Source organism: Calonectris borealis, chromosome 38 (assembly GCF_964195595.1).
Source record: "Calonectris borealis chromosome 38, bCalBor7.hap1.2, whole genome shotgun sequence".
In the NCBI taxonomy this organism is placed as follows: domain Eukaryota; kingdom Metazoa; phylum Chordata; class Aves; order Procellariiformes; family Procellariidae; genus Calonectris; species Calonectris borealis.
In genome coordinates, this window is record NC_134349.1 from 111,415 (window position 1) to 138,749 (window position 27,335).

Sequence of the window (27,335 nt, forward strand, 5' to 3'; positions counted from 1 at the left end):
TTGCCCATGCACAGGGGTTTTTGTACCAAAATTGGTGGCTTTTGCCCCCAAATGGGTGGCGTTTGCCCATGCACAGGGGGTTTTGCCCCAAAATGGGTGGGTTTTGCCCCAAAATGGGTGGCTTTTGCCCATGCACAGGTGAATTTTGCCCCAAAATTGGTGGCTTTTGCCCCAAAATGGTTGGGTTTGCCCATGCACAGGGGGTGTTTTTTTTTTTTCCCCCCAACCCCCTTCCTCGCCCTCCCTCACCTCTTCTTCTTCCCACCCCCCTCCAGACAAACCCCGGGCTCCCGACCTCTTCCCGCTGGTGCCTTGCGCCACCCCCGCCACCCAAGACCTCTACTCCGTGGGCTGCGTGGCCGTGGGCTTCCTCCCCAACGACCTCACCTTCCGCTGGAACGACAACGGCAACCGGAGCTTCACCAAGGGGGTGGTGGCCTATCCCACCGTCATGGCCGCCGGCCGCTACGCGGCCACCAGCCACCTCAGCCTCCCCTTGCTGGAGGGGAAAAGCCGGCAGCCCTTCTACTGCCAAGCCATCCATCCCAAGGGAATGCCCGTCGGCAAGGTGCCCAATCCCGGGGAGGGTGAGTGTCTCCCGTCATCCCGGTGCTCCTCCGTCCTTCCCGGAGCATCCCGGTGCTCCTCCGTCCTTCCTGGAGCATCCCGGTGCTGCTCCATGCTTCCCGTGAGCATCCCGGTGCTGCTCCATCCTTCCCATGAGCATCCCGGTGCTGCTCCACGCTTCCCGTGAGCATCCCGGTGCTCCTCCGTCCTTCCCGGAGCATCCCGGTGCTGCTCCACACTTCCTGTGAGCATCCCGGTGCTGCTCCATGCTTCTCGGAGCATCCCGGTGTTACATCCCGGTGCTGCTCCATCCTTCCCAGAGCATCCCGGTGCTGCTCCATCCTTCCCGGAGCATCCCGGTGCTGCATCCTGCAGCTGCGTCCTCCCCCGAGCATCCCGGTGTTACATCCCGGTGTTGCTCCATCCTTCCCAGAGCATCCCAGTACTGCTCCATCCTTCCCAGAGCATCCCAGTACTACTCCATCCTTCCCAGAGCATCCCAGTACTACTCCATCCTTCCCAGCGCGTCCCAGTACTGCTCCATCCTTCCCAGCGCATCCCAGTACTGCTCCATCCTTCCCAGCGCGTCCCAGTACTGCTCCATCCTTCCCAGCACGTCCCAGTACTGCTCCATCCTTCCCAGAGCATCCCGGTACTGTTCCATCCTTCCCATGAGCATCCCAGTGCTGCTGCATCCTTCCCAGAGCATCCCAGTGCTGCATCCCAGTGCTGCTCCATCCTTCCCAGAGCATCCCAGTGCTGCATCCCAGTGCTGCTGCATCCTTCCCAGAGCATCCCAGTGCTGCATCCCAGTGCTGCTGCATCCTTCCCATGAGCATCCCAGTGCTGCATCCCAGTGCTGCTCCATCCTTCCCCGAGCATCCCAGTGCTGCTGCATCCTTCCCTGAGCATCCCGGTGTTGCATCCCGGTGCCGTGGCCGCATCCCGGTGTCGCATCCCAGTGTCGCATCCTCGGTGCTGTGGCTGCATCCCGGTGTCGCATCCCGGTGTCGCATCCTTGGTGCTGCGGCTGCATCCCGGTGTCGCATCCCAGTGCTGCGGCTGCATCCCGGTGTCGCATCCTGGTGTCGCATCCCAGTGCTGCGGCTGCATCCTGGTGTCGCATCCCAGTGTCGCATCCCAGTGCTGCGGCTGCATCCCAGTGTTGCATCCCGGTGTCGCATCCCGGTGTTGCATCCCAATGCTGCGGCTGTATCCCGGTGTCGCATCCCGGTGTCACATCCTCGGTGCTGCGGCTGCATCCCGGTGTCGCATCCCGGTGTCACATCCCAGTGCCGCGGCTGCATCCCGCCGTCGCATCCCAGCGCCGCATCCTCCCCCCTCCCCCCCCCCCCCCCCGAGCATCCCACCGCCCCCCCCCGGCACAATTTCGGGGAGGGGGCGTGGGGGGTGTCGTTTCCACCCGCTCACCCCCCCTCCCCCCCTCTCCTCCCAGGCTCCGCCCCCCAGCTCCCCGTCATCACCCTCCACCCCCCCTCCCGCGAAGACTTCGAGGGTCCTTACCGCAACTCCACCGTCCTTTGCCAAATCCGCGGGAGCCGGCAACCGCCCGCCGCCGTCCGGTGGTTGAAAAACGGGGTTCTCCTCCAAACCGGGGTAACCACGGAAAATTCAGCCGTCGTCGGGAAAAACGCTTACGTCACCGACAGCCGCGTGGTCGTTACCGAAGCCGAATGGGACGCCGGCACCGTTTACACCTGCCGGGTGGACGAGGAGTTGAGGAACACCAGCAAAGCTCTGGAGTGCGGTTGTAAGTGAAGCTCCACCACGGGGCTTTTTGGGGGGCGACCACCCCGAATCCTCCCATTTTTCTTTATTTCCCCCGTTTTTTTGTTTTTTTTCCTCCAATTTTTCTTTATTTCCCCCGTTTTTTTGGTTTTTTCCTCCCATTTTTCTTTATTTCCCCCGTTTTTTTGGTTTTTTCCTCCCATTTTTCTTTATTTCCCCCGTTTTTTTGGTTTTTTCCTCCCATTTTTCTTTATTTTCCCCGTTTTTTTTGTTTTTTCCTCCCATTTTTCTTTATTTCCCCCGTTTTTTTGGTTTTTTCCTCCCATTTTTCTTTATTTCCCCCGTTTTTTTGGTTTTTTCCTCCAATTTTTCTTTATTTCCCCCGTTTTTTTGGTTTTTTCCTCCAATTTTTCTTTATTTCCCCCGTTATTTTGGTTTTTTTCCTCCAATTTTTCTTTATTTCCCCCGTTTTTTTGGTTTTTTCCTCCAATTTTTCTTTATTTCCCCATTTTTTTGGTTTTTTCCTCCAATTTTTCTTTATTTCCCCCGTTTTTTTGGTTTTTCCTCCAATTTTTCTTTATTTCCCCCGTTTTTTTTGTTTTTTCCCTCCAATTTTTCTTTATTTCCGCTGTTTTTTTGGTTTTTTCCTCCAATTTTTCTTTATTTTCCCCGTTTTTTTGGTTTTTTCCTCCCATTTTTCTTTATTTCCCCCGTTTTTTTGGTTTTTTCCTCCGATTTTTCTTTATTTTCCCCGTTTTTTTGTTTTTTTCCTCCAATTTTTCTTTATTTCCCCTGTTTTTTTTGTTTTTTCCTCCAATTTTTCTTTATTTTCCCCGTTTTTTTGGTTTTTTCCTCCAATTTTTCTTTATTTCCCCCGTTTTTTTGGTTTTTTTCCTCCAATTTTTCTTTATTTTCCCCGTTTTTTTGGTTTTTTTCCTCCAATTTTTCTTTATTTCCCCCGTTTTTTTGGTTTTTTCCTCCCATTTTTCTTTATTTCCCCCGTTTTTTTGGTTTTTTTCCTCCAATTTTTCTTTATTTCCCCCGTTTTTTGGGGTTTTTTCCTCCCATTTTTCTTTATTTCCCCCGTTTTTTTGGTTTTTTCCTCCCATTTTTCTTTATTTTCCCCGTTTTTTTGGTTTTTTCCTCCAATTTTTCTTTATTTTCCCCGTTTTTTTGGTTTTTTCCTCCAATTTTTCTTTATTTTCCCCGTTTTTTTGGTTTTTTCCTCCAATTTTTCTTTATTTTCCCTGTTTTTTTGGTTTTTTCCTCCGATCTTTCTTTATTTTCCTCGGTTTTTTGGTTTTTTTCCTCCAATTTTTCTTTATTTCCCCCATTTTTTTGGTTTTTCCCTCCAATTTTTCTTTATTTCCCCCGTTTTTTTGGTTTTTTCCTCCAATTTTTCTTTATTTTCCCCGTTTTTTTGGTTTTTTCCTCCCATTTTTCTTTATTTTCCCCGTTTTTTGGGGGTTTTTCCTCCAATTTTTCTTTATTTTCCCCGTTTTTTTTTTTTCCCCAGACGATCGGCCGGAAAACACGGAAGAAATCACCATCCGGGTCATCCAACCGCTTTTCGCCGAGATTTTCCAAGAGAAAGTCGCCAAGTTGACGTGTAAGGTCCTCAACCTCCCCAGCGTGGAAGGTTTGGTCATCTCCTGGCGGAAGGAGACGGGCGAGAACTTAGAAGTCAAGATGGCGCCTCACGTCTTGCAACCCAACGGCCTCTTCGCCGTCGCCGGGGTGGCCAACGTCTGCGCCGACGAGTGGGAGAAGGGGGAGGTCTACACCTGCAAGGTCAGCCACCCCGAGCTCCTCTTCCCCGCCGAGGCCACCTTGCAGAAGAACAACGGTAAGGGCGGGGCGGGGCGGGGGGGGGCAAATCTGGGGGAAACGGGGGCAGTTGCATGGCTTTTTTTTGCAATTTGGGGGAAAACGGGTGCGATTGCATCGCCGTTTAATTTTGCAAGACCGGGGCGCAATTGCATGGCCTTTTTTTTGCAAATCTGGGGGAAATTGATGCAATTGCATCGCCTTTTTTTGCAAATCTGGGGAAAACGGGTGCGATTGCATCACTATTTAATTTTGCAAAACCGGGGCGCAATTGCATCGCCTTTTTTTTGCAAATCTGGGGGAAACTGATGCGATTGCATCGCCTCTTTTTTGCAAATCTGGGGGAAACGGGGGCAGTTGCATCACTTTTTTTTGCAAATCTGGAGAAAAGGGGTGCGATTGCATCACTATTTAATTTTGCAAGATCCGGGAGCAATTGCATCACCTTTTTTTGCAAATCTGGGGAAAACGGGTGCAGTTGCATCGCCGTTTAATTTTGCAAGACCGGGGCGCAATTGCATGGCCTTTTTTTTGCAAATCTGGGGGAAAGTGATGCGATTGCATCGCCTTTTTTTGCGAATCTGGGGGAAACGGGTGCGATTGCATCACTGTTTAATTTTGCAAAACCAGGGAGCAGTTGCATCACCTCTTTTTTGCAAATCTGGGGGAAATTGATGCAATTGCATCGCCTTTTTTTGCAAATCTGGGGGAAAGTGATGCGATTGCATCGCCTTTTTTTGCGAATCTGGGGGAAACGGGTGCGATTGCATCACTATTTAATTTTGCAAAACCAGGGTGCAATTGCATCGCCTTTTTTTTGCAAATCTGGGGGAAACGGGGGCAGTTGCACGGCTTTTTTTTGCAATTTGGGGGAAAACGGGTGCGATTGCATCGCCGTTTAATTTTGCAAGACCAGGGAGCGATCGCAGCGCCTTTTTTTTGCAAATCTGGGGAAAACGGGTGCGATTGCATCACCATATAATTTTGCAAGACCAGGGAGCAATTGCATCGCCTTTGTTTGCAAATCTGGGGGAAACGGATGCAGTTGCATCGCCTTTTTTTGCAATTTGGGGGAAAACGGATGCGATTGCATCGCCTTTTTTTGCAAATCTGGGGAAAGGAGGCTGCAATCGCAGCGTTTCTTTTGCAAACCCAAGGTCGGGGAGATGCAATCGCAGCGTTTCTTTTGCAAACCCAAGGGATGCGATCGCAGCGTTTCTTTTGCAAACTCCAGGTCAGGGAAATGCGATCGCACCGTTTCTTTTGCAAACCCAAGGGATGCAATCGCACTGTTTATTTTGCAAAATCGAGGAAATGCAATCGCAGCGTTTCTTTTGCAAATGCAAGGGATGCGATCGCACCGTTTCTTTTGCAAACCCAAGGTCGGGGAAATGCAGTTGCACCGTTTCTTTTGCAAAATTGAGGGATGCAATCGCACCGTTTCTTTTGCAAAATCGAGGGATGTAATTGCACCGTTTCTTTTGCAAAATGAAGGGAAGGAAGCTGCAATCGCAGCGTTTCTTTTGCAAAATCAAGGTCGGGGAGATGCAATCGCACCGCTTCTTTTGCGAAATCGAGGGATGCGATCGCAGCGTTTCTCTTGCAAACTCCAAATCTGGGAAATGCAATCGCACCATTTCTTTTGCGAAATCGAGGGATGCGATCGCAGCGTTTCTTTTGCAAACTCCAGGTCAGGGAAATGCGATCGCACCGTTTCTTTTGCAAACCGAAGGGATGCAATCGCAGCGTTTCTTTTGCAAAATTGGGGAAATGCAATCGCACCGTTTCTTTTGCAAACCGAAGGGATGCAATCGCACCGCTTCTTTTGCGAAATCGAGGGATGCGATCGCAGCGTTTCTTTTGCAAACTCCAAATCGGGGAAATGCGATCGCACCATTTATTTTGCAAAATCGAGGGATGCAATCACACCATTTCTTTTGCGAAATCGAGGGATGCAATCGCAGCGTTTCTTTTGCAAACTCCAGGTCAGGGAAACGCGATCGCACCGTTTCTTTTGCAAACCCCAAATCGGGGAAATGCAATTGCACCGTTTCTTTTGCAAACCGAAGGGATGCAATCGCACCGCTTCTTTTGCGAAATCGAGGGATGCGATCGCAGCGTTTCTTTTGCAAACTCCAAATCGGGGAAATGCGATCGCACCATTTATTTTGCAAAATCGAGGGATGCAATCACACCATTTCTTTTGCGAAATCGAGGGATGCAATCGCAGCGTTTCTTTTGCAAACTCCAGGTCAGGGAAACGCGATCGCACCGTTTCTTTTGCAAACCCCAAATCGGGGAAATGCAATTGCACCGTTTCTTTTGCAAACCGAAGGGATGCAATCGCACCATTTCTTTTGCAAAATCGAGGGATGTAATTGCACCGTTTCTTTTGCAAAATGAAGGGAAGGAAGCTGCAATCGCAGCGTTTCTTTTGCAAAATCAAGGTCGGGGAGATGCAATCGCACCGCTTCTTTTGCGAAATCGAGGGATGCGATTGCAGCGTTTCTTTTGCAAACTCCAGGTCAGGGAAATGCGATCGCACCGTTTCTTTTGCAAACCGAAGGGATGCAATCGCAGCGTTTCTTTTGCAAAATTGGGGAAATGCAATCGCACCGTTTCTTTTGCAAACCGAAGGGATGCAATCGCACCGCTTCTTTTGCGAAATCGAGGGATGCGATTGCAGCGTTTCTTTTGCAAACTCCAAATCTGGGAAATGCGATCGCACCATTTATTTTGCAAAATCGAGGGATGCAATCACACCATTTCTTTTGCGAAATCGAGGGATGCGATCGCAGCATTTCTTTTGCAAACCGAAGGGATGCAATCGCACCGTTTCTTTTGCAAAATTGGGGAAATGCAATGGCACCGTTTCTTTTGCAAACCCAAGGGATGCGATCGCAGCATTTCTTTTGCAAACTCCAGGTCAGGGAAATCGATCGCACCGTTTCTTTTGCAAACCGAAGGGATGCAATCGCACCGTTTCTTTTGCAAAATTGGGGAAATGCAATCGCACCGTTTCTTTTGCAAACCCAAGGGATGCGATCGCACCGTTTCTTTTGCAAAACCGGGGAAACGCAACGGCACCGTTTCTTTTGCAAACTCCGAGGATTCAAACCCCCTTCTCTCTCTCCCCCCCCCCTCCCCCCCTCCTCTCCCTTGCAGGCCGCGACGCCAAAGCCCCCTCCATCTACGTCTTCTCCCCTCCCTCCGAACAACTTTCCCTGCACGAAACCGCCACCCTCACCTGCTTGGTGAAAGGTTTCAACCCCCCGGATCTTTTCATCCGCTGGCTCCGAAACGGCGAACCGTTACCCGCCGCCGATTACATCACCATGCCGCCCGTCGCCGAATCGCAAGCCCCCGCCTCCTATTTAACCTATAGCTCCTTGACGGTCAGCGGGGAGGATTGGGGAGCCGGCAACGTTTTCACGTGCTTGGTCGGCCACGAGCAAATCCCCTTGCAAGTGGCGCAGAAATCGGTGGATAAAGCTTCGGGTAAACCCACCTCCGTCAACGTCTCCCTGGTCCTCTCCGACGCCGCCGGCGCCTGCTACTAAAATTTTCCCCTTTTTTTTTTTTTTTTTTGGCCACGTTTTTGGGGGTTTTTTGTGGGTTTTTTGGTTGTTTTTTTGTTTGCACACGGAGAAATTTCTGGAAACCTCGAGAAAGCCGCAAAAAAACCCCCCCCCCAAAACAAACAAACAAAAAAAGGCAAAACCAACCCCCCCCAAAAAAAAAAAAAAAAAAAAACCACCCCCAAAGCAATAAAATCGAGTTTTTTTTCACGGAAAAGAAGCGCCGCCGCGCCCCATCTTTGCGTTGGGGGGGGGGAGGGGGAGGAGGGGGGAGGGGGGTTGCGTGAGGAGGGGAGGGGGAGTTTCGGCGCTGCATTCCCGGGCTCGCAACTTTTCTGGGGGCTTTTTTTTTTTTAAATTTAGGAGGGGGGGGGGAGGAGATTTAAGGGGGAGGGGCGGCTTCTTGGGGCTTGGGGGCTGGGCGGTGTCGCATCCCGCCGTGCTGCATCGCTTGCAGCGTCCGCCTCTTGCGTCCTGCTGCTGCATTCCCTTGCTGCAGCCTCTTGCAAGCGTCCCCCCCGCCCCTCGCTGCATCGCTTGCTGCGTCCCCCTCCTGCAAGCGTCCCCTTGCTGCCTCCGCCTCTTGCGTCCTCTTGCTGCATCGCTTGCAGCGTCCGCCTCTTGCCGCATCCTCTTGCGAGCGTCCCCCTCTTGCGTCTTCCTGCTGCAGCCTCCTTTGCAGCACCCTGCCCGGCGGCGTCTTGCTGCTCCTCTTGCGTCCCTCCTCCTGCTGCGTCTTCTCGCTGCATCCTTTGCAGCTGCCTCCTCTGCACCATCCCTTGCTGCAACCCCCCCCCCCGCACCTGCCTTCGCTGCGTCATCCTCTTCCTGCATCCCCTGCAACCTCCTTTGCAGCGTCCTCTCGCCGCACCCCCTTGCACCCTCATTTGCAGCGTCCCCTTGCATGCCCGGCCCTCTTGCGCCGGCCCCCTTGCTGCATCCCCTTGCACGCAGCTTCCTCTTGCACAATAACATGCGCTGTCCTCTTACTGCGTCGTCTTGCAGGCGCTGTCGCCTTGCACAATAACGTGCAGCGCCCTCTTGCATGCAGCGCCCTCTTGCACAGTAACATGCGCTCTCTTCTTGCATGCGCGCTCTTCTTGCATGCGCTCTCTTCTTGCAGTGTTATTTGCACCGTCTTCTTGCTGCATCCCCTCGCATGCAGCTTCCTCTTGCACAATCCCATGCGCTGTCCTCTTCCTGCGTCGTCTTGCAGGCGCTGTCGTCTTGCATGCGCTGTCGTCTTGCGCAATAACATGCGGCGCCCTCATGCATGCAGCGCCCTCGTGCACAATAACATGCGGCCTCCTCTTGCATGCGCCGTCCTTTGCTGCAGCGTCCCCTCGCAGCATCGGTTGCACCCTCCCCTTGCAAGCGGCTGCAGCTGCACCCTTCCCCCCCCCCCCCCCCCAAAAAATCCTGCAAAATTTGCACAGCAGGGTGAGAACCTGCCAAGGTTTTGGGCCTAAAAACGCCGATTTAGGGGCAGAAGGCGCAGAGGCCGAGAAATTGGGGGGACCCCCGCTGCAAGGGGAGGGGGGGGCCAGCTGCGTGCAACGGGGCTGACCCCATGCTTTTGGGGTGCACACCCCAATTTTGGGGTGCGAAGCCCAGATTTTGGGGTGCGCACCCCGGATTTTGGGCTGTGCACCCCAGGTTTTGGGGTACAAAGCCCAGATTTTGGGGTACAAACCCCAGATTTCGGGGTGCAAACCCCAGATTTCGGGGTGCGCGCCCTAGATTTTGGGTTATTAACCCCAGATTTTGGGGAGCGCACCCTGGATTTTTGGGGTGCGCATCCCAGATTTTTGGGGTGCGAATCCCAGATTTTGGGGTGCATGCCCCTGGATTTTGGGGTACGCACCCTGATTTGGGGGTACACAACCCAGATTTTGGGGTGTGCGCCCCCGATCTTGGGTTACAAACCCCCGATTTTGGGGTGCGAACCCCGGATTTTGGGCTGTGCACCCCAGATTTTGGAGTGCACCCGGATTTTGGGGTGCGCTCACCCTGACACCCCCCCCCGCCCCGTGCTTGCTAAGCAGCCTCCAGCCCCCGAATGCAGCGCCCCCCCCACACACACCCCCGGTTACCTCCGCACCCCAAAAACCCTTCCCAGCCTCGTGCACAGCCAAAATACCCCCAAATCAACCCAAAACGGGTGTCCCACCTCCCCTCCCTTTGCACCCCGGGGTGCTGCACCCCAGGGTGCTCCCCTCGGCCGGGTGACGGTGCTAACCCCCCCCTCCCCTCTTCTCCCCCCCCCCCCCAAAGCCTTCCTCGATGGCTTCACGGAGGCGGAGGAGGAAGACCTCAACAACCTCTGGGCGACGGCCTCGACCTTCATCGTCCTCTTCATCCTCAGCCTCTTCTACAGCGCCACGGTCACCTTGATCAAGGTACGGGGCTTCCATAACCCTTCCTTCCCCAAAATCCCTATTTTTTTTTTTTTCCCTCCCATTTGCAAAAATTCCCTATTTTTTTTTCCGCCCCATCCTTGGAAAAAAAAACCCTATTTTCCCCCTCATCCTTTCCCAAAATCCCTGTTTTCCCCCCCATCCCTATTTTCCCCCCCATCCCTATTTTCCCTCCCATCCCTATTTTCCCCTCCATCTCTATCTCCCCCCCATCCCTATTTTCCCCCCATCCTTGGGAAAAAAAAAAAAAAAATCCGTATTTTTAACCTATCCTTGCCAAAAATCCCTTTTTTTCCTCCTGTTCTTCCAAAAATCCCCACTTTTTTACCTCTATCCTGGCCCAAAATCCCTTTTTTCCCCCCATCCTTCCAAAAATCCCTACTTTCTTTCTCTCCATCCTTTCTAAAAATCCCTAATTTTCCTCCCCTCCTTGCCAAAAATCCCTATTTTCCCCCCCATCCTTGGAAAAATCCCTACTTTTTCCCCTGTCCTTGCTGAAAACTCCTGTTTTTCCCCATACTTGACAAAAAATCTCTATTTTTCCCGCATATCCTTGCAAAATATCCCTATTTTTCCCCCATATCCTTGCAAAATATCCCTATTTCCCCCCCATCCTTGCCAAAAATCCCTAATTTTTCCCCATCCTTGCAAAATTCCCTATTTATTCCCACCAATTTTGCTAAAATCCCTACTTATTCCTACTAATTTTGCTAAAATCCCAATTTTTCTCCCCTTCCTTCCAAAAAATCCCTATTTTTCCCCCCATCCTTGGAAAAAAATCCATATTTTTAATCCATCCTCACAAAAAATCCCTTTTTTCCCCCCCATCCTTCCAAAAATCCCTAGTTTTCCCCCCATCCTTGGAAAAATCCCTACTTTTCCCCCTGACCTTGCCAAAAACTCCTATTTTTCCCCATTTTTGACAAAAAATCCCTATTTTCCCCCATATACTGGCAAAAAATCCCTATTTTCCCCCATCCTTGCGAAAAATCCCTATTTTTCCCCCATCCTTGCAAAAATCCCTATTTATTCCCACCAGTTTTGCTAAAATCCCTATTTTTCTCCCCTTCCTTCGGAAAAAATCCCTATTTTTCCCCAATCCTCAAAAAATCCATTTTTTTCCACCCCATCCTCGCAAAAAATCCCTTTTCCCCCCCCCATCCTCACAAAAAATCATTACTTTTCCCCCAATCCTTGCAAAAATCCCCGGGTTTCTCCCCTTCCTTCCAAAAAATCCCTATTTTCCCACCATTTTTGCTAAAATCCCTAAACCCCCCCCATTTTCACTAAAATCCCTATTTTTTCCCCCAACCTTGCCAAAACGATCTATTTTTTTCCCCATCCGTGGAATTTTTTCCATCAATCCTGCCCCTTAACGGGATTTTTTTGCTCGGATCCGGCTTTGACGCAGGATTTGACGCACCCTCCCTCCGCGAGCGGCTGGGGAGGCGCCGCCGCAACCTCCCATCGCCCCTAATTACCCAAATAACGAATTAATTCCCCCTTTTTCCGCCCATCCCAGGTGAAATGACCCAGCTCCCGACGCATTTCTCCGCCCGAAACCACCGCCCTATCCCCTCCGCTGCCGGATATTGCCGGAATTTTTCGGGATTCTCTGACCCCACTTGTGTTCCTCCCCTCCCCCCTTGTAAATATTCTCCATCCTGAAAATAAAATTTTCCGATTTTTCCCCCATTTTCCACGGGATTTGCTCTCCGGTTACGCAACGCAAGACGGGGGGAACCCCCATTTTGCACCGCTGGAGGGGTGCAAGCCCAGCACCCACTTTTATGGGGGGGGGGGGCGCGGCGGGGTTAGGTAGGGGGAGGAAAGATTTTTGGGGTGCATTTGGGTGGGTATCGCGTTGGGGTCACATTTTGAGGGGGGGCTGCAGTGGGGTGGGTGCTCCTGGGAGTCATTTGGGGGGGCTGTGGTGGGGTGGGTGCACCTGGGAGTCGTTTGGGGGGGGATTGCGGTGGGGCGGGTGCTCCTAGAGATGTTTTGGGGGGGTTGCGGTGGGGCGGGTGCTCCTGGGAGATGTTTTGGGGGGGTTGCGGTGGGGCGGGTGCTCCTGGGAGGTGTTTTGGGGGGGTTGCAATGGGGTGGGTGCTCCTGGGAGGTGTTTTGGGGGGGCTGCAATGGGGCAGGTGCTCCTGGGAGGTGTTTTGGGGGGGTTGCAATGGGGTGGGTGCTCCTGGGATGTGTTTTGGGGGGGCTGCGGTGGGGTGGGTGTTCCTGGGAGGTGTTTTGGGGGGGCTGCAATGGGGCGGGTGCTCCTGGGAGGTATTTTGGGGGGGTTGTAATGGGGTGGGTGCTCCTGGGAGATGTTTTGGGGGGGCTGTGGTGGGGTGGGTGCTCCTGGGAGATGTTTTGGGGGGGCTGCGGTGGGGCGGGTGCTCCTGGGAGATGTTTTGGGGGGGTTGTAATGGGGCGGGTGCTCCTGGGAGATGTTTTGGGGGGGCTGCGGTGGGGCGGGTGCTCCTGGGAGATGTTTTGGGGGGGTTGCGGTGGGGCGGGTGCTCCTGGGAGATGTTTTGGGGGGGCTGCGGTGGGGCGGGTGCTCCTGGGAGATGTTTTGGGGGGGTTGCAGTGGGGTGGGTGCTCCTGGGAGATGTTTTGGGGGGGTTGCAGTGGGGTGGGTGCTCCTGGGAGATGTTTTGGGGGGGTTGCAATGGGGTGGGTGCTCCTGGGATGTGTTTTGGGGGGGCTGCGGTGGGGTGGGTGTTCCTGGGAGGTGTTTTGGGGGGGCTGCAATGGGGCGGGTGCTCCTGGGAGGTATTTTGGGGGGGTTGTAATGGGGTGGGTGCTCCTGGGAGATGTTTTGGGGGGGCTGTGGTGGGGTGGGTGCTCCTGGGAGATGTTTTGGGGGGGCTGCGGTGGGGCGGGTGCTCCTGGGAGATGTTTTGGGGGGGTTGTAATGGGGTGGGTGCTCCTGGGAGATGTTTTGGGGGGGCTGCGGTGGGGCGGGTGCTCCTGGGAGATGTTTTGGGGGGGTTGCAGTGGGGTGGGTGCTCCTGGGAGATGTTTTGGGGGGGCTGCAATGGGGTGGGTGCTCCTGGGAGATGTTTTGGGGGGGCTGCAGTGGGGTGGGTGCTCCTGGAAGGTGTTTTGGGGGGGCTGCAATGGGGTGGGTGCTCCTGGGAGATGTTTTGGGGGGGCTGCGGTGGGGCGGGTGCTCCTGGGAGGTGTTTTGGGGGGGTTGCAATGGGGCGGGTGCTCCTGGGAGATGTTTTGGGGGGGCTGCAGTGGGGTGGGCGCTCCTGGAGCAACCCTCACGCGTCACCGAAGATGCCGGTAAGGAAGGCCGCGCCTTTTTTGGGGTGAAATGAGGTGGAGGAGGTGGTATGGAGGAGACGCTCACCATGAACCCCCCGCCCCGGTGCATGACTTGCTGGTGTTGGCTTGATTTTGGGGTGCTGCTCTTGTCCTACGTGGGTTGGCATCTCCAACAGGTTGGGTTTCCACCACCAATGAGGTTGGGTTCTCCTTCCCAAGCCCATCAACCACCTCATTTCTTCGTGGGTGGGGCAACCAAACCCCTCTTGATGGTGTTTTGGGGTGCTGCTCTTGTCCTACATGGGTTGGCATCTCCAACAGGTTGGGTTTCCACCACCAATGAGGTTGGGTTCTCCTTCCCAAGCCCATCAACCACCTCATTTCTTCTTGGGGGGGCAACCAAACCCCTCTTGATGGTGTTTTGGGGTGCTGCTCTTGTCTCGCATGGGTTGGCATCTCCCACGGGTTGGGGACCCCCTTGCCAAGCCCACCACCACCACCCAGTTGCTGTTCCAGTCACTCATCGCACCCCCCTTTTGCAGGTTCCCCCAAGGTGGCCCCCCCAACCCGAGCCGCAGGAGAAGTCCTCATCCCACCACGGTGAGCTCCACCCCTTGGTTTACCTCCTGCCTCTCCCCTCCCCAACCCATTTCAAGCTGGTTTTGGGGGTCGGGAGCAGGGGGTTCACCTTGCCATCACCCCCCAAACCCTTCGTGCTCCAGGTTATCCCAGGTCTCCACCTTCTTCCCACGACCTCTTCCTACAGCGGGCGGCCAACTTGACCTGCACCACCCCCTTGGCCAACGCCACCATGAATTGGGGGGTGGGGGGGGACCGACCGGCGGCCCCCCAAGCGGTGAAGACGCGTCCCAGCGGGGCGGAGATGACGCAGCTGGAGATCAGCCGGAGGATGGGTGAGGAGCTGGTGGTGGTGGTGGTGGTGGTGGTGGTGGTGGTGGTGGAGGGTCTACCAGGGGGGCAACGCTACAAAAAAAGCCTTGCAATGCTGCAGAAAAGCTTTGTAATGCAGCAAAAATACGGGCGTGGCTGCAAAAAGCCTTGCAACGCGGCAAGAAAGCCTTGCAACGCCTTAAAAATGCGATTTACGGCGCCACGAAAAGCCTTGCAATGCCGCAAGGAGGTTGCAATGCATCAAAAAAGCCTTGCAACACCGCAAAAAGCCTTGCAACGCCTTAAAAATGCGATTTACCACGCCATGAAAAGCCTTGCAATGCCGCAAGGAGGTTGCAAGGCATCAAAAAAACCTTGCAACGCTGCAAAAAAGCCTTGCAATGCTGCGAAAAAGCTTTGCAACGTGGCAAAAAAGCCTTGCAATGCGGCAAAAAAGCCTTGCAACGCCTTAAAAATGCGATTTACGGCACCACGAAAAGCCTTGCAATGCATCAAGGAGGTTGCAAGGCATCAAAAAAGCCTTGGAAAGCTGCAAAAAGCCTTGCAAGGCTGCAAAAAGTCTTGCAATGCCGTAAAAAACATGGTTTGCATCGCCACGAAAAGCCTTGCAATGAAACAAGGAGGTTGCAATGCTGCAAAAAAGCCTTGCAACGCTGCAAAAAAGCCTTGCAACGCTGCAAAAAGCCTTGCAACACTGCAAAAAAGCCTTGCAATGCGGCAAAAAGCCTTGCAACGCCTTAAAAATGCGATTTACCGCGCCACGAAAAGCCTCGCAATGCCACAAGAAGGTTGCAACGCTGCAAAAATGCTTTGCAACGTGGCCCAAAATACTTGCACGTCTGCAAAAGGCCTTGCAATGCGGCAAAAAGCACTTGCAACACCGCAAAAAGCCTTGCAATGCCGCAAGGAGGTTGCAACGCTCCGAGAAAGCCTTGCCACGCCGCAACGCGTCTTGCCCCGCTGCCGGAGAAAAAAAAAAAAAAAGGCTTCGCCAAGCCGCAAAAAGCCTTGCAACGCCGCAACGAGCCTCGAAAGGCTGCAGAAACGCATTGCGCCGCGACAAAAAGCCTTGCGGCGCCGCAAAAAAAAGCCTCGCGCCGCCACGGTGAGCCTCGCGACGCGGCGTCGAGCCTCGCACCGCCGCGGCGAGAGTCGCGATGCCGCGGCGAGAGTTGCGATGCCGCGGCGAGAGTCGCGATGCCGCGGCGAGAGTTGCGATGCCGCGGCGAGCCTTGCGACGCCGTGCAACGGGCTGACCAATGGAAGGTCCCCTGCGCCAGCGGCGGCGCTCGGTCTTCCCGCAGGTCCCTTGAAGCCACCGAGTCCTGGCGTCGTCACCCGCCGAGGCTTGCGCCGGCCGCGACTTCACCCTCTTCTGCCTCGTGAAGGACTTCGCAGCGCCGGAGGTGGCCGAGCGCTAACGAAGGGCCGGCTGACGAGGCGACCACGAAGCTCAGCGGTGCTCCTTGGACCGCGCCGGGCTGTACTTCGTTCCTTGCGGCTCATTGGACGACGGCGATGACCTCGAGCCGGCGGAGGACGGTAGGGCCTGGATCATCATCTCCACCTTCGGGGTGTTCTTCCTCCTCCTGGTGGTCTACAGCGGCTGCGGCGGCTTCATCGAGGTAAGCGGTGGCTGCTCGGCCGTGGGTCGCGTTGCTCGGCCGTGGGTCGCGTTGCTCGGCCGTGGGTCACCTTGCCCATCCTTGGGTCACGTTGCTCGGCCGTGGGTCACGTTGCTTGGCCGTGGGTCACCTTGCCCACCCTTGGGTCGCATTGCTTGGCCGTGGGTCGCGTTGCTTGGCCGTGGGTCACCTTGCCCATCCTTTGGTTGCGTTGCTCGGCCGTGGGTCGCGTTGCTCGGCCGTGGGTCGCATTGCTCGGCCGTGGGTCACGTTGCTTGGCCATGGGTCACCTTGCCCACCCTTGGGTCACGTTGCTTGGCCATGGGTCGCATTGCTTGGCCGTGGGTCACCTTGCCCACCCTTGGGTCACGTTGCTTGGCCGTGGGTCACCTTGCCCACCCTTGGGTCGCGTTGCTCGGCCGTGGGTCGCGTTGCTCGGCTGTGGGTCGCATTGCTTGGCCGTGGGTCGCGTTGCTCGGCCGTGGGTCGCGTTGCTTGGCCGTGGGTCACCTTGCCCACCCTTGGGTCACGTTGCTCGGCCGTGGGTTGCGTTGCTCAGCCGTGGGTCGCGTTGCTCAGCCGTGGGTTGCGTTGCTTGGCCGTGGGTCACCTTGCCCACCCTTGGGTCACGTTGCTCGGCCGTGGGTTGCGTTGCTCAGCCGTGGGTTGCGTTGCTTGGCCGTGGGTCGCGTTGCTCGGCCGTGGGTCACGTTGGGTTGCCTTGCCTTTCCCTGCTGCCACCCCATCCCTATCACCCCCCTCTTCCTCCCCCCCCCTTTCACGACCCCCTTTCCCCTCCCCCAGGTGAAAGAACCACCCCAAACCCCCTCGCCCTCCATCCCCCGCCGTCGGCTTCACCCACGGCATCGGAGAGGGCGGAAGAAGCGCCGGAGAACCACGAAAAAGGGAGAAAAACGCCAAAAAAGGGCTCAACACCCAACTTTATTAACAAATTCCTCATCGCCGCGTGGTCGGGGGGGGGGGGGAATCTCCAATAAAATACGCATTTTTTTCCCCATTTCCACCTCGTTTTTTCTCATTTCCACCTTGTTTTTTTCTCCTTCCCACCTCGTTTTTTTCTCCTTCCCACCTCGTTTTTTTCTCCTTCCCACCTCGTTTTTTTCTCACGGGAAAGGAGCTGGGCGGTTTGAGGTGAAAAACAGATATTTCGGGCTCTATTTTTACCCTCCCCGTGGTTTTTTCCTCTCCCAGCGATGACTCAGAGGGAGAAACGCGGCTTCGGTAAACAGGACACATCTGGTTCCTCCCCCCCTCCATATCCAGATGTTCGCGGTCGAGCTCGGGCACGATGGCGGGGGGAAACGGCGCCTGCCCCCCTCCGATTTTAACCGGCTTCTGCTCCGAAAATGACTCAAACAGCCCCAAAAAAAAACCCCCAACGGAAAGGAGAGAGGAGAAACGAAACGAGTTTTTACAGTAAACAGAATTTGGGGGTTTTAGGGGGGGCAAAAGGTGAAATTTTGGGTCCTCCGGCACGTAGTCACCACGCGGAGGTGAAGGGTTGGGGGGTCGAAAAACAGGGAAGAATTGGGTTTTTTGAAGCTTGATGGGAATTTAGGGATGATGAACCAATGGAAATGGGCTCATTTCAAGGGAAAATGGGGTTTTTTGCAGCCTGATGGGAGTTGGGGGGCGATGAATCAATGAAAATGGGCTCATTTCAAGGGAAAATGGGGTTTTTTGCAGCCTGATGGGAGTTGGGGGGCGATGAATCAATGAAAACGGGCTCATTTCAAGGGAAAATGGGGTTTTTTGCAGCCTGATGGGAGTTGGGGGGCGATGAATCAATGAAGATGGGCTCATTTCATTGGGAAATGGGGGTTTTTTGCAGCCTGATGGCAATTGGGGTGCGATGCACCAATGAAAATGAGTTCATTTCAAGGGAAAATGGGGTTTTTTGCAGCCTGATGGGAGTTGGGGGGCGATGCACCGATGAAAATGGGTTCATTTCAAGGGAAAATGGGGGTTTTTGCAGCCTGATGGGAGTTGGGGTGCGATGCACCAAGGAAAACGGGCTCATTTCAGCGGAAAATGGGGTTTTTTGCAGCCTGATGGGAGTTGGGGTGCGATGCACCAAGGAAAACAGGCTCATTTCCGCGGAAAAAGGTCTTTTTTCCAGCCGATGGAAACGGGCTGAGATTCATTTTATTCCTCGAATCTACAAAAAAGCCACAAAACCACCCCGGGCACCACTCAGCCGGGGGGAGGAAGGGTAGGGACAACCGAGGACCAGGGTCTTCACCCTTCTCCAGCAGTCACAGGACCTGGGAGAGACACCGAGACTTAATTAATCAGCCTTAATTACTCATCCGCGAGTCGCTTGCGCGCGCCGTTACCTTGAAGAGGGTGACGCCGGTGCTGTAGCAGAGGCTGAGGAGGAAGAGGACGATGAAGGTCACTGCCGTCCAGAGGTCGGTTGTGTCTTCCTCCACCTCAGGTTGCATCTCCTCGCCCACCGTCACCAGGACGCAATCTGGGGGGGGGGGGGGGGGGGGGAGGGGCGAGAGGAGGGCTTCAGTGGTGGGGGTGGGTGGTGGAGACCCCTCCCATGGCCCATCTCTGAAAACCCACCGTGGCAAGCGAAGGGGGCACGAGGATTTTGGGGGCGTGCAGCAAAAAAACCCATTTTCACCTGTTTTCCACCCAATCCTTGTCCAAAACCTTGCTGCAAAGCGAAGGGGTGCAGGATTTTTTTTGGTGCATCCAAGAAAAACCCAATTTTCACCCATTTTCTACCCAATCCTTGTCCAAAACCCTGCTGCAAAGCAAAGGGGCCACAAGAATTTTCGGTGCGTGCAGCAAAAAGCCCTTTTTCCGCCCATTTTCCACCCAATTCTTATCCAAAACCTTGCTGCAAAGCAATTGGGGTGCAGGATTTTTCGGTGCGTGCAGCAAAACTCCCATTTTCACCCATTTTCTACCCAATTCTTGCCCAAAAACCTGCTGCGAGCAAAGGGGCCATGAGGATTTCTGGTGTATGCAGTAAAAAAAACCGTTTCCACCCATTTTCCTCCCTATTTTTGTCCAAAAACCTTGCTGCAAGCAAAGGGACGATGGGGATTTTTGGTGCATGCAGCAAAAACCCCATTTTCACCCATTTTCCACCCAATTCTTGTCCAAAAATCTGCTGCGAGCAAAGGGACGATGGGGATTTTGGGTGCATGCAACAAAAAAACCCATTTTCACCCATTTTCTACCCAATTCTTGTCCAAAAACCTTGCTGTGAGCAAAGGGACAATGGGGATTTTTGGTGCATGCAGCAAAAACCCCATTTTCACCCATTTTCTACCCAATTCTGGTCCAAAAACCTGCTGCGAGCAAAGGGACGATGGGGATTTTGGGTGCATGCAACAAAAAAACCCACTTTCACCCATTTTCCACCCAATTCTCGTCCAAAACTTTGCTGTAAAGCAATTGGGGTTGCAGGATTTTTCGGTGTGTGTAGAAAAAACCCCATTTTCACCCATTTTCCACCCATTTTCCACCGAATTCTTGTCCAAAAACCTTGCTGTAAGCACAGGGACGATGAGGATTTTTGGTGCATGCAGCAAAAAATGCATTTTCACCCATTTTCCACCCAATTCTTGTCCAAAAGCTTGTTGTAAAGCAATTGGGGTGCAGGATTTTTCGGTGCGTGCAACAAAAACCCCATTTTCACCCATTTTCTACCCACTTCTTTTCCAAAAATCTGCTGCGAGCAAAGGGGCCATGAGGATTTCTGGTGTATGCAGTAAAAAAAACCCTTTTTCACCCATTTTCTACCCAATTCTGGTCCAAAAACCTTGCTGTGAGCAAAGGGACGATGGGGATTTTGGGTGCATGCAACAAAAAGACCCATTTTCACCCATTTTCCACCCAATTCTTGTCCAAAACCTTGTTGTAAAGCAATTGGGGTGCAGGATTTTTTGATGCATGCAACAAAAAACCATTTTCATCCATTTTCCACCAAATTCTTGTCCAAAAACCTTGCTGCGAGCAAAAGGGAAGATAGGGATTTTTGGTGCATGCAGCAAAAACCCCATTTTCACCCATTTTCTACCCAATTCTGGTCCAAAACCCTGCTGCGAGCAAAGGGACGATGGGGATTTTGGGTGCATGCAACAAAAAAACCCATTTTCACCCATTTTCCGCCCAATTCTTGTCCAAAACTTTGCTGTAAAGCAATTGGGGTTGCAGGATTTTTCGGTGCGTGCAGCAAGAACCCCATTTTCACCCATTTTCCACCCAATTCTTTTCCAAAACCTTGTTGTAAAGCAATTGGGGTTGCAGGATTTTTTGATGCATGCAACAAAAAACCCATTTTCCACCCATTTTTCACCCAATTCTTGTCCAAAAACCTTGCTGCAAGCACAGGGACGATGGGGATTTTTGGTGCATGCAGCAAAAAATGCATTTTCACCCATTTTCTACCCAATTCTTGTCCAAAACCTTGTTGTAAAGCAATTGGGGTGCAGGATTTTTCGGTGCGTGCAGCAAAAACCCCATTTTCACCCATTTTCTACCCAATTCTGGTCCAAAAACCCGCTGCGAGCAAAGGGACAATGGGGATTTTTGGTGCATGCAAGAAAAAAACCCCGTTTTCACCCATTTTCCACCCAATTCTTGTCCAAAACTTTGCTGTAAAGCAATTGGGGTGCAGGATTTTTCGGTGCATGTAGAAAAACCCCATTTTCACTCATTTTCTACCCAATTCTTTTCCAAAAATCTGCTGCGAGCAAAGGGGCCATGAGGATTTTTGGTGCATGCAGTGAAAAACTCCATTTTCACCCATTTTCCACCCAATTCTTGTCCAAAAACCTTGCTGCGAGCAAAGGGACAACAGGGATTTTTGGTGCGTGCAACAAAAACCCCATTTTCACCCATTTTCTACCCAATTCTTGTCCAAAAACCTTGCTGTGAGCAAAGGGGTCATGAGGATTTTTTGTGTATGCAGTAAAAAACCCCATTTTCTCCCATTTTCTACCCAATTCTGGTCCAAAAACCCACTGCGAGCAAAGGGACGATGGGGATTTTTGGTGCATGCAACAAAAAAACCCTGTTTTCACCCATTTTCCACCCAATTCTTGTCCAAAACTTTGCTGTAAAGCAATTGGGATGCAGGATTTTTCGGTGCATGTAGAAAAAACCCATTTTCACCCATTTTCCACCCAATTCTTGTCCAAAACTTTGCTGTAAAGCAATTGGGGTTGCAGGATTTTTCGGTGCGTGTAGAAAAAGCCCCATTTTCACCCATTTTCCACCCATTTTCTACCCATTTCTTGTCCAAAAACCTTGCCGCGAGCAAAGGGACGACGGGGATTTTCGGTGCGTGCAGCAAAAAGCCCTTTTTCCACCCGTTTTTCACCCAAATCGCCCTCTAAACACCAACGCCCCCCCCCCATCCAGCAGGAAAACCTCCTCCCTGGGGGAGTTCGCTTGATTATTAGGGTGAAAAACCCCTTATTTGGGGGAATTTCCCGCTTCTGGAAGCAGGGGATGGAGAAAGAGGGGTGTGGTTTGCGAGATGTCTCCTGTCCCAGCGGGTTGTCCACCCCGCGAGCGGCTGGGTGGGTTCCCCTCACCACCACCCTACTCAACCTCGACCTTCCCACCTCTGACCACCCCTCAACGGCGCAAGGAAGATTTTCCGACGTCTCCCACCTTCGTTTGCCCCGACCCTGATTACGCTTAAAGCCGGTGGGGGAGGGGTTCTTTTTTTAGAGGGGCGGGGGAGGGGACGGACGCGCCGGATGAAGACCACCACCCCCCCACCACCACCACCCGAGACCAGCGTTTGGCGCGTTCCCGTCATGATTTTTTTGAGGGGGGGGGGTCTTGGGGGGGTTTTTTTTTTTTTGGCTTTGGTTTTTATTCGGATGCGGAATTACAGCCCCGGCGCGCGCCTCCCCGCCCCCGCCTCAGTAGCAGGTGACGTCGGCGTCGGCGAGGATGACCGAGACGTTGACGGCGGTGGGTTTACCCATGGTCTTATCCAGGTTCTTCTGCACGAAGTTCATGGGGATCCCGTCGTGGCCAACCACGCAAGCGAAGGAATCGCCCCGTTGCCAATCGGCAGCCGGCACGCTCAACTTGCTGTAAACCGTGTAGGTATCTCCTTCTTCTTCAGGACCAAAGATGGAGAAGCTACCGGGGGACACGGGACGGTCCTGTTGGGTCCAGGTCACCAGGATGTCACGGGGACGGAACCCCAAAGCCAGACAGGTCAAGGTGGCCGTTTCCTGACGGGCCAATTCCTCAGCCGGTGGGGGGAAGACGTAGACGGAAGGTGCCTTCACGGAGACGTCTGCGGGGTGGGTGCAAGAGAAGGTCAGGGCGGTGGGAGGGACAAAGCTCGCCCGGTGGGCTGGCTTCCTCCAGTAGGTTGGGCCAGCTGGTCCTCCCAGTAGGCTAGACCTTTCCAGTAAGCTAGACTTTTCCAGTAGGCTAATCTTTTCCAGTAGGCTGGACCTTTCCAGTAGGCTGGACCTTTCCAGTAGGCTAGACCCTTCCAGTAGGCTAGACCTTTCCAGTAGGCTAGACTTTTCCAGTAGGCTGGACCTTTCCAGTAGGCTGGACCTTTCCAGTAGGCTAAACCCTTCCAGTAGGCTAGACCTTTCCAGTAGGCTAGACTTTTCCAGTAGGATAGACCTTTCCAGTAGGCTGGACCTTTCCAGTAGGCTGGACCTTTCCAGTAGGCTAGACCCTTCCAGTAGGCTGGACCTTTCCAGTAGGCTGGACCTTTCCAGTAGGCTAGACCCTTCCAGTAGGCTGGACCTTTCCAGTAGGCTAGACTTTTCCAGTAGGCTGGACTTTTCCAGTAGGCTGGACCCTTCCAGTAGACTAGCCTTCTTCCAGTAGACTGGCTCAGTTGGCTCTCCCAGTAGGCTAGACCCTTCCAGTTGGCTAGCCTCTTCCAGTAGACCCTCCCAGTTGACCTCTCCAATTGAGAAGACCCTTCCAGTGGACCAGTTCCTTCCAGCAGGCCGGCCCAGTTGACTCTCCCAGTAGCCCCAGCCTTTCCAGCTAGACTCTTCCAGTAGACCCTCCCAGTTGACCTCTCCAATGAAGAAGACCCTTCCAGTGGACCAGTTCCTTCCAGTAGACTAGACCCTTCCAGCAGGCCGGCCCAGTTGACTCTCCCAGTAGCCCCAGCCTTTCCAACTAGACCCTTCCAGTTGGCTAACCTCTTCCAGTAGACCCTCCCAGTTGATCTCTCCAATGGAGAAGACCCTTGCAGTGGACCAGTTCCTTCCAGCAGGCTAGACCCTTCCAGCAGGCCGGCCCAGTTGACTCTCCCAGTAGCCCCAGGCTCTCTGACTAGACCCTTCCAGTTGGCTAACCTCTTCCAGTAGACCCTCCCAGTTGATCTCTCCAATGGAGAAGACCCTTCCAGTGGACCAGTTCCTTCCAGTAGGCTAGACCCTTCCAGCAGGCCGGCCCAGTTGACTCTCCCAGTAGCCCCAGACTCTCTGACTAGACCCTTCCAGTTGGCTAACCTCTTCCAGTAGACCCTCCCAGTTGACCTCTCCAATGGAGAAGACCCTTCCAGTGGACCAGTTCCTTCCAGCAGGCTAGACCCTTCCAGCAGGCCGGCCCAGTTGACTCTCCCAGTAGCCCCAGGCTCTCCAACTAGACCCTTCCAGTTGGCTAACCTCTTCCAGTAGACCCTCCCAGTTGACCTCTCCAATGGAGAAGACCCTTCCAGTGGACCAGTTCCTTCCAGTAGGCTAGACCCTTCCAGCAGGCCGGCCCAGTTGACTCTCCCAGTAGCCCCAGCCTTTCCAACTAGACTCTTCCAGTTGGCTAACCTCTTCCAGTAGACTCTCCCAGTAGACTAACCCAGTAGCCTCAACTTTTCCAGCCAACTGCTTGCCCCAAACTGCCCTTCCCTTGCCAAAACCCCGCCCTCTCCCTTTTCACCCAGCTTCTCGGTGGACACCACGGCACCCAAGAGTCCCGCTCACCTCCCGCGCCCGGGATTCGACGAATGGGATGGGGGGGGCGGGGGAGAAAAGGGGCGGGCGCCTACCTATCATTTTCTTAATAGACCTGACGATGGGTTGGTCGAGCTCGGGGACCTTGACGGCGCAGGTGAACTTCTCGCCGGAATTCCATTCCTCGGCGCAGATCTTCAGGGTGCTGGTGAGGCGGTAGAGCCCGTTCTCCAGCTTCTCCGCCGTTCCCTTGGTGACCTCCAAGGTTTTGCCTTCATCCCGTTGCCAGGAAAATTTCACTTCCTCGGCAGATTTGAGGTTGGTGGCCAGGCAGGTGACGCTGGCGTTCTGGCTGAGGTAGAGGTCCTCCAAGGACGGGGGGAGGATGGTGACCTCCACCTCTGGTTTATCACCTGGGTGGGTGGGTGGGGGGGGGGGGGAGGAGGAGCGGCGTTGAGGGGGTTGATCGTGGGTCTCGGCGGACGCCAAATTCGAGAGGGCGCTCCCCGCCCCCTTGCCGGGGGAGGGGCAAAGTGGTGTGTGTCCCCCCGCCCCGCCCCGAACGCTCGTCTGATTGGCAGGAGAAACTCAACCGTCATCCATCCATCTCAACCATCAACCATCTGGTCAGCTTCTCCATCTCCGTATCCTTCAACCACCTGCCCGCCCCCATCCCTTCCTCCCAACCGTCTGTCCATCCATCATCCGTCCATCTCAACCATCGTCCAACCATCTCAACCATCATCCAACCATCTCAACCATCATCTGTCCATCTCAACCATCGTCCGTCCATCTCAACCATCATCCAACCATCTCAACCATCATCCGTCCATCTCAACCATCGTCCGTCCATCTCAACCATCATCTGTCCATCTCAACCATCATCCAACCATCTCAACCATCATCCACCTGGTGGGTCCATCAACTTCTCCATCTCTGTATCCTTCAACCACCTGCCCACCTCCATCCCTTCCACCCAACCACCCATCTCAACCATCATCCGTCCATCTCAACCATCATCTGTCCATCTCAACCATCATCCGTCCATCTCAACCATCACCTGTCCATCTCAACCATCATCTGTCCATCTCAACCATCACCTGTCCATCTCAACCATCATCCGTCCATCTCAACCATCACCTGTCCATCTCAACCATCATCCAACCATCTCAACCATCACCTGTCCATCTCAACCATCATCCGTCCATCTCAACCATCATCCACCTGGTGGGTCCATCAACTTCTCCATCTCCGTATCCTTCAACCACCTGCCTGCCCCCATCCCTTCCACCCAACCACCCATCTCAACCATCATCTGTCCATCTCAACCATCATCTGTCCATCTCAACCATCATCCGTCCATCTCAACCATCACCTGTCCATCTCAACCATCATCCGTCCATCTCAACCATCATCCACCTGGTGGGTCCATCAACTTCTCCTTCTCCGTATCCTTCAACCACCTGCCCGCCCCCATCCCTTCCACCCAACCACCCATCTCAACCATCATCCGTCCATCTCAACCATCACCTGTCCATCTCAACCATCATCCGTCCATCTCAACCATCACCTGTCCATCTCAACCATCATCTGTCCATCTCAACCATCACCTGTCCATCTCAACCATCATCCGTCCATCTCAACCATCATCCATCCATCTCAACCATCATCCAACCATCTCAACTATCATCCGTCCATCTCAACCATCATCCAACCATCTCAACCATCATCCGTCCATCTCAACCATCATCCAACCATCTCAACCATCATCCATCCATCTCAACCATCATCCACCTGGTGGGTCCATCAACTTCTCCACCTCCGTATCCTTCAACCACCTGCCCGCCCCCATCCCTTCCACCCACCCAACCCTCTCAACCTGCCCCCCAGCCGTGACCTTCAGCACCCCGCGTCTTCCTCCCCCTCACCTGTGCAGAAAGTGCTGACGCCAACGACGGTTGGTTCCTTCAGCGACGGGTGGGTGACTCTGCAAGAGAACTCGGCCCCCAGGTCCCAGCTCTGCCGGCTGACGTTGACCTGGCTCGTAAAGGTGCCCTCGTTATTGGAGCACTGGTCACAGGTGTAGTCCTCTCTGGCCAGCTCCACCACCTCACGGTTCATCAACCATTCCACCCGGGCTTCGTCAAGTCTCTTCCCCTCGATGAGACACAGGAGCAGGACCTTCTCCTCAGCCTGGTACTTGTTTGGGTCGCTCAGGAGCTTCACCTCCACAGGGCGAATGGGACATATATCTTCACCTAGGAGATGAGCGAGACATCATGCAAGGCTGGAGGCAACCCTTCTAGGTGTCCACCAAGACGTCGTGCAAGGCTGGGAGCAACGCCCAACCCATCTAGAGGTCCACCAAGACATCGTGCAAGGCTGGCAGCAACCCTTCTAGGTGTCCACCAAGACATCACGCAAGGCTGGGAGCAATGTCAACTCATCTAGAGGTCCACCAAGACGTTGTGCAAGGCTGAGAGCAATGCCCAACCCATCTAGAGGTCCACCAAGACATCACGCAAGGCCGGAAGCAACGCCCAACCCATCTAGAGGTCCACCAAGACGTCGTGCGAGGCCGGAAGCAACGCCCAACCCATCTAGAGGTCCACCAAGACGTCGTGCAAGGCTGGGAGCAACGCCCAACCCATCTAGAGGTCCACCAAGACATGCAAGGCTGGAAGCAACCCTTCTAGGTGTCCACCAAGACATCATGCAAGGCCGGGAGCAACGCCCAACCCATCTAGAGGTCCACCAAGACGTCGTGCAATGCCACGAGCGACTCCCCGCTGCCATTCTCACCTCTGAACTCCTCGGTGATGGTACTTCCGGCGGAGCTGTGGTCCACCTGGCACTGGAAGGTGTTGCCCTCCAATCTGCTGACGGGGACGGTGAACTGGGTGCTGAGGCTGTAGTAACCGTGACCGGTCGGCACGGCCGAGAAGGTCTCGACGTCTCCGCTGGTGCTGGAAACCCACTTGACGGTGGCGGGGGGGGGGAAGAAATCGCTGACCAAGCAGCCGAAGGTGACGTTGTCCTCGCAGTCGGTGCAGGACATCAACGGGTAGATGACGGGAGGGTTGGGTTGGACTGGAAAGGAGAAGAACCCCATTTTTTTTTGGGGGGGGGGGGTGGGGGGTGGGGCCCCTCCCCAAGCTGGGACTTCAAGGTGGTGGGGGAGGGGGAAAACGGGCTCGCCGAAAGACGATGTGAAAGCGCCCGGGGACGGCGGGGGGTGGGGGGGGGGGGGGAAAAGGTCACCGCCAGAAGAGGAAGTTCACCGGGGCGCGAGAATTTCCTCCTAGACGGGTTTCTCACCCCAAAAACGCGCCCCCACCCCCCCCCCCCAATCCCCCCTCCCCTCTGACGTCACGGCGTCGCGAGTCCATATTCTGTGGGGATCCCCCCCCCCCCCCCCCATTTCGGCGTGCGGTGACAGCTCCGCCGGTG

General features: G+C 54.1%; 3 gene segments (V, D, J or C); 2 read left to right on the forward strand and 1 right to left on the reverse strand.

Annotated features, from left to right (window-relative positions):
- LOC142074572 (Ig gamma-3 chain C region-like) overlaps positions 1–27,335 on the forward strand; it is a 77,410-nt gene that overhangs the window by 17,842 nt on the left and 32,233 nt on the right.
- On the forward strand, positions 93–11,825 carry LOC142074568 (Ig mu chain C region-like). The segment is given in 7 exon segments: positions 93–96; positions 276–587; positions 2,024–2,338; positions 3,833–4,162; positions 7,309–7,641; positions 9,996–10,120; positions 11,661–11,825. Coding segments are annotated over 7 exon segments (1,428 nt in total).
- Positions 18,051–26,970, reverse strand: LOC142074583 (Ig mu chain C region membrane-bound form-like). The segment is given in 6 exon segments: positions 18,051–18,236; positions 18,309–18,445; positions 21,932–22,255; positions 23,981–24,298; positions 25,814–26,143; positions 26,688–26,970. Coding segments are annotated over 6 exon segments (1,374 nt in total).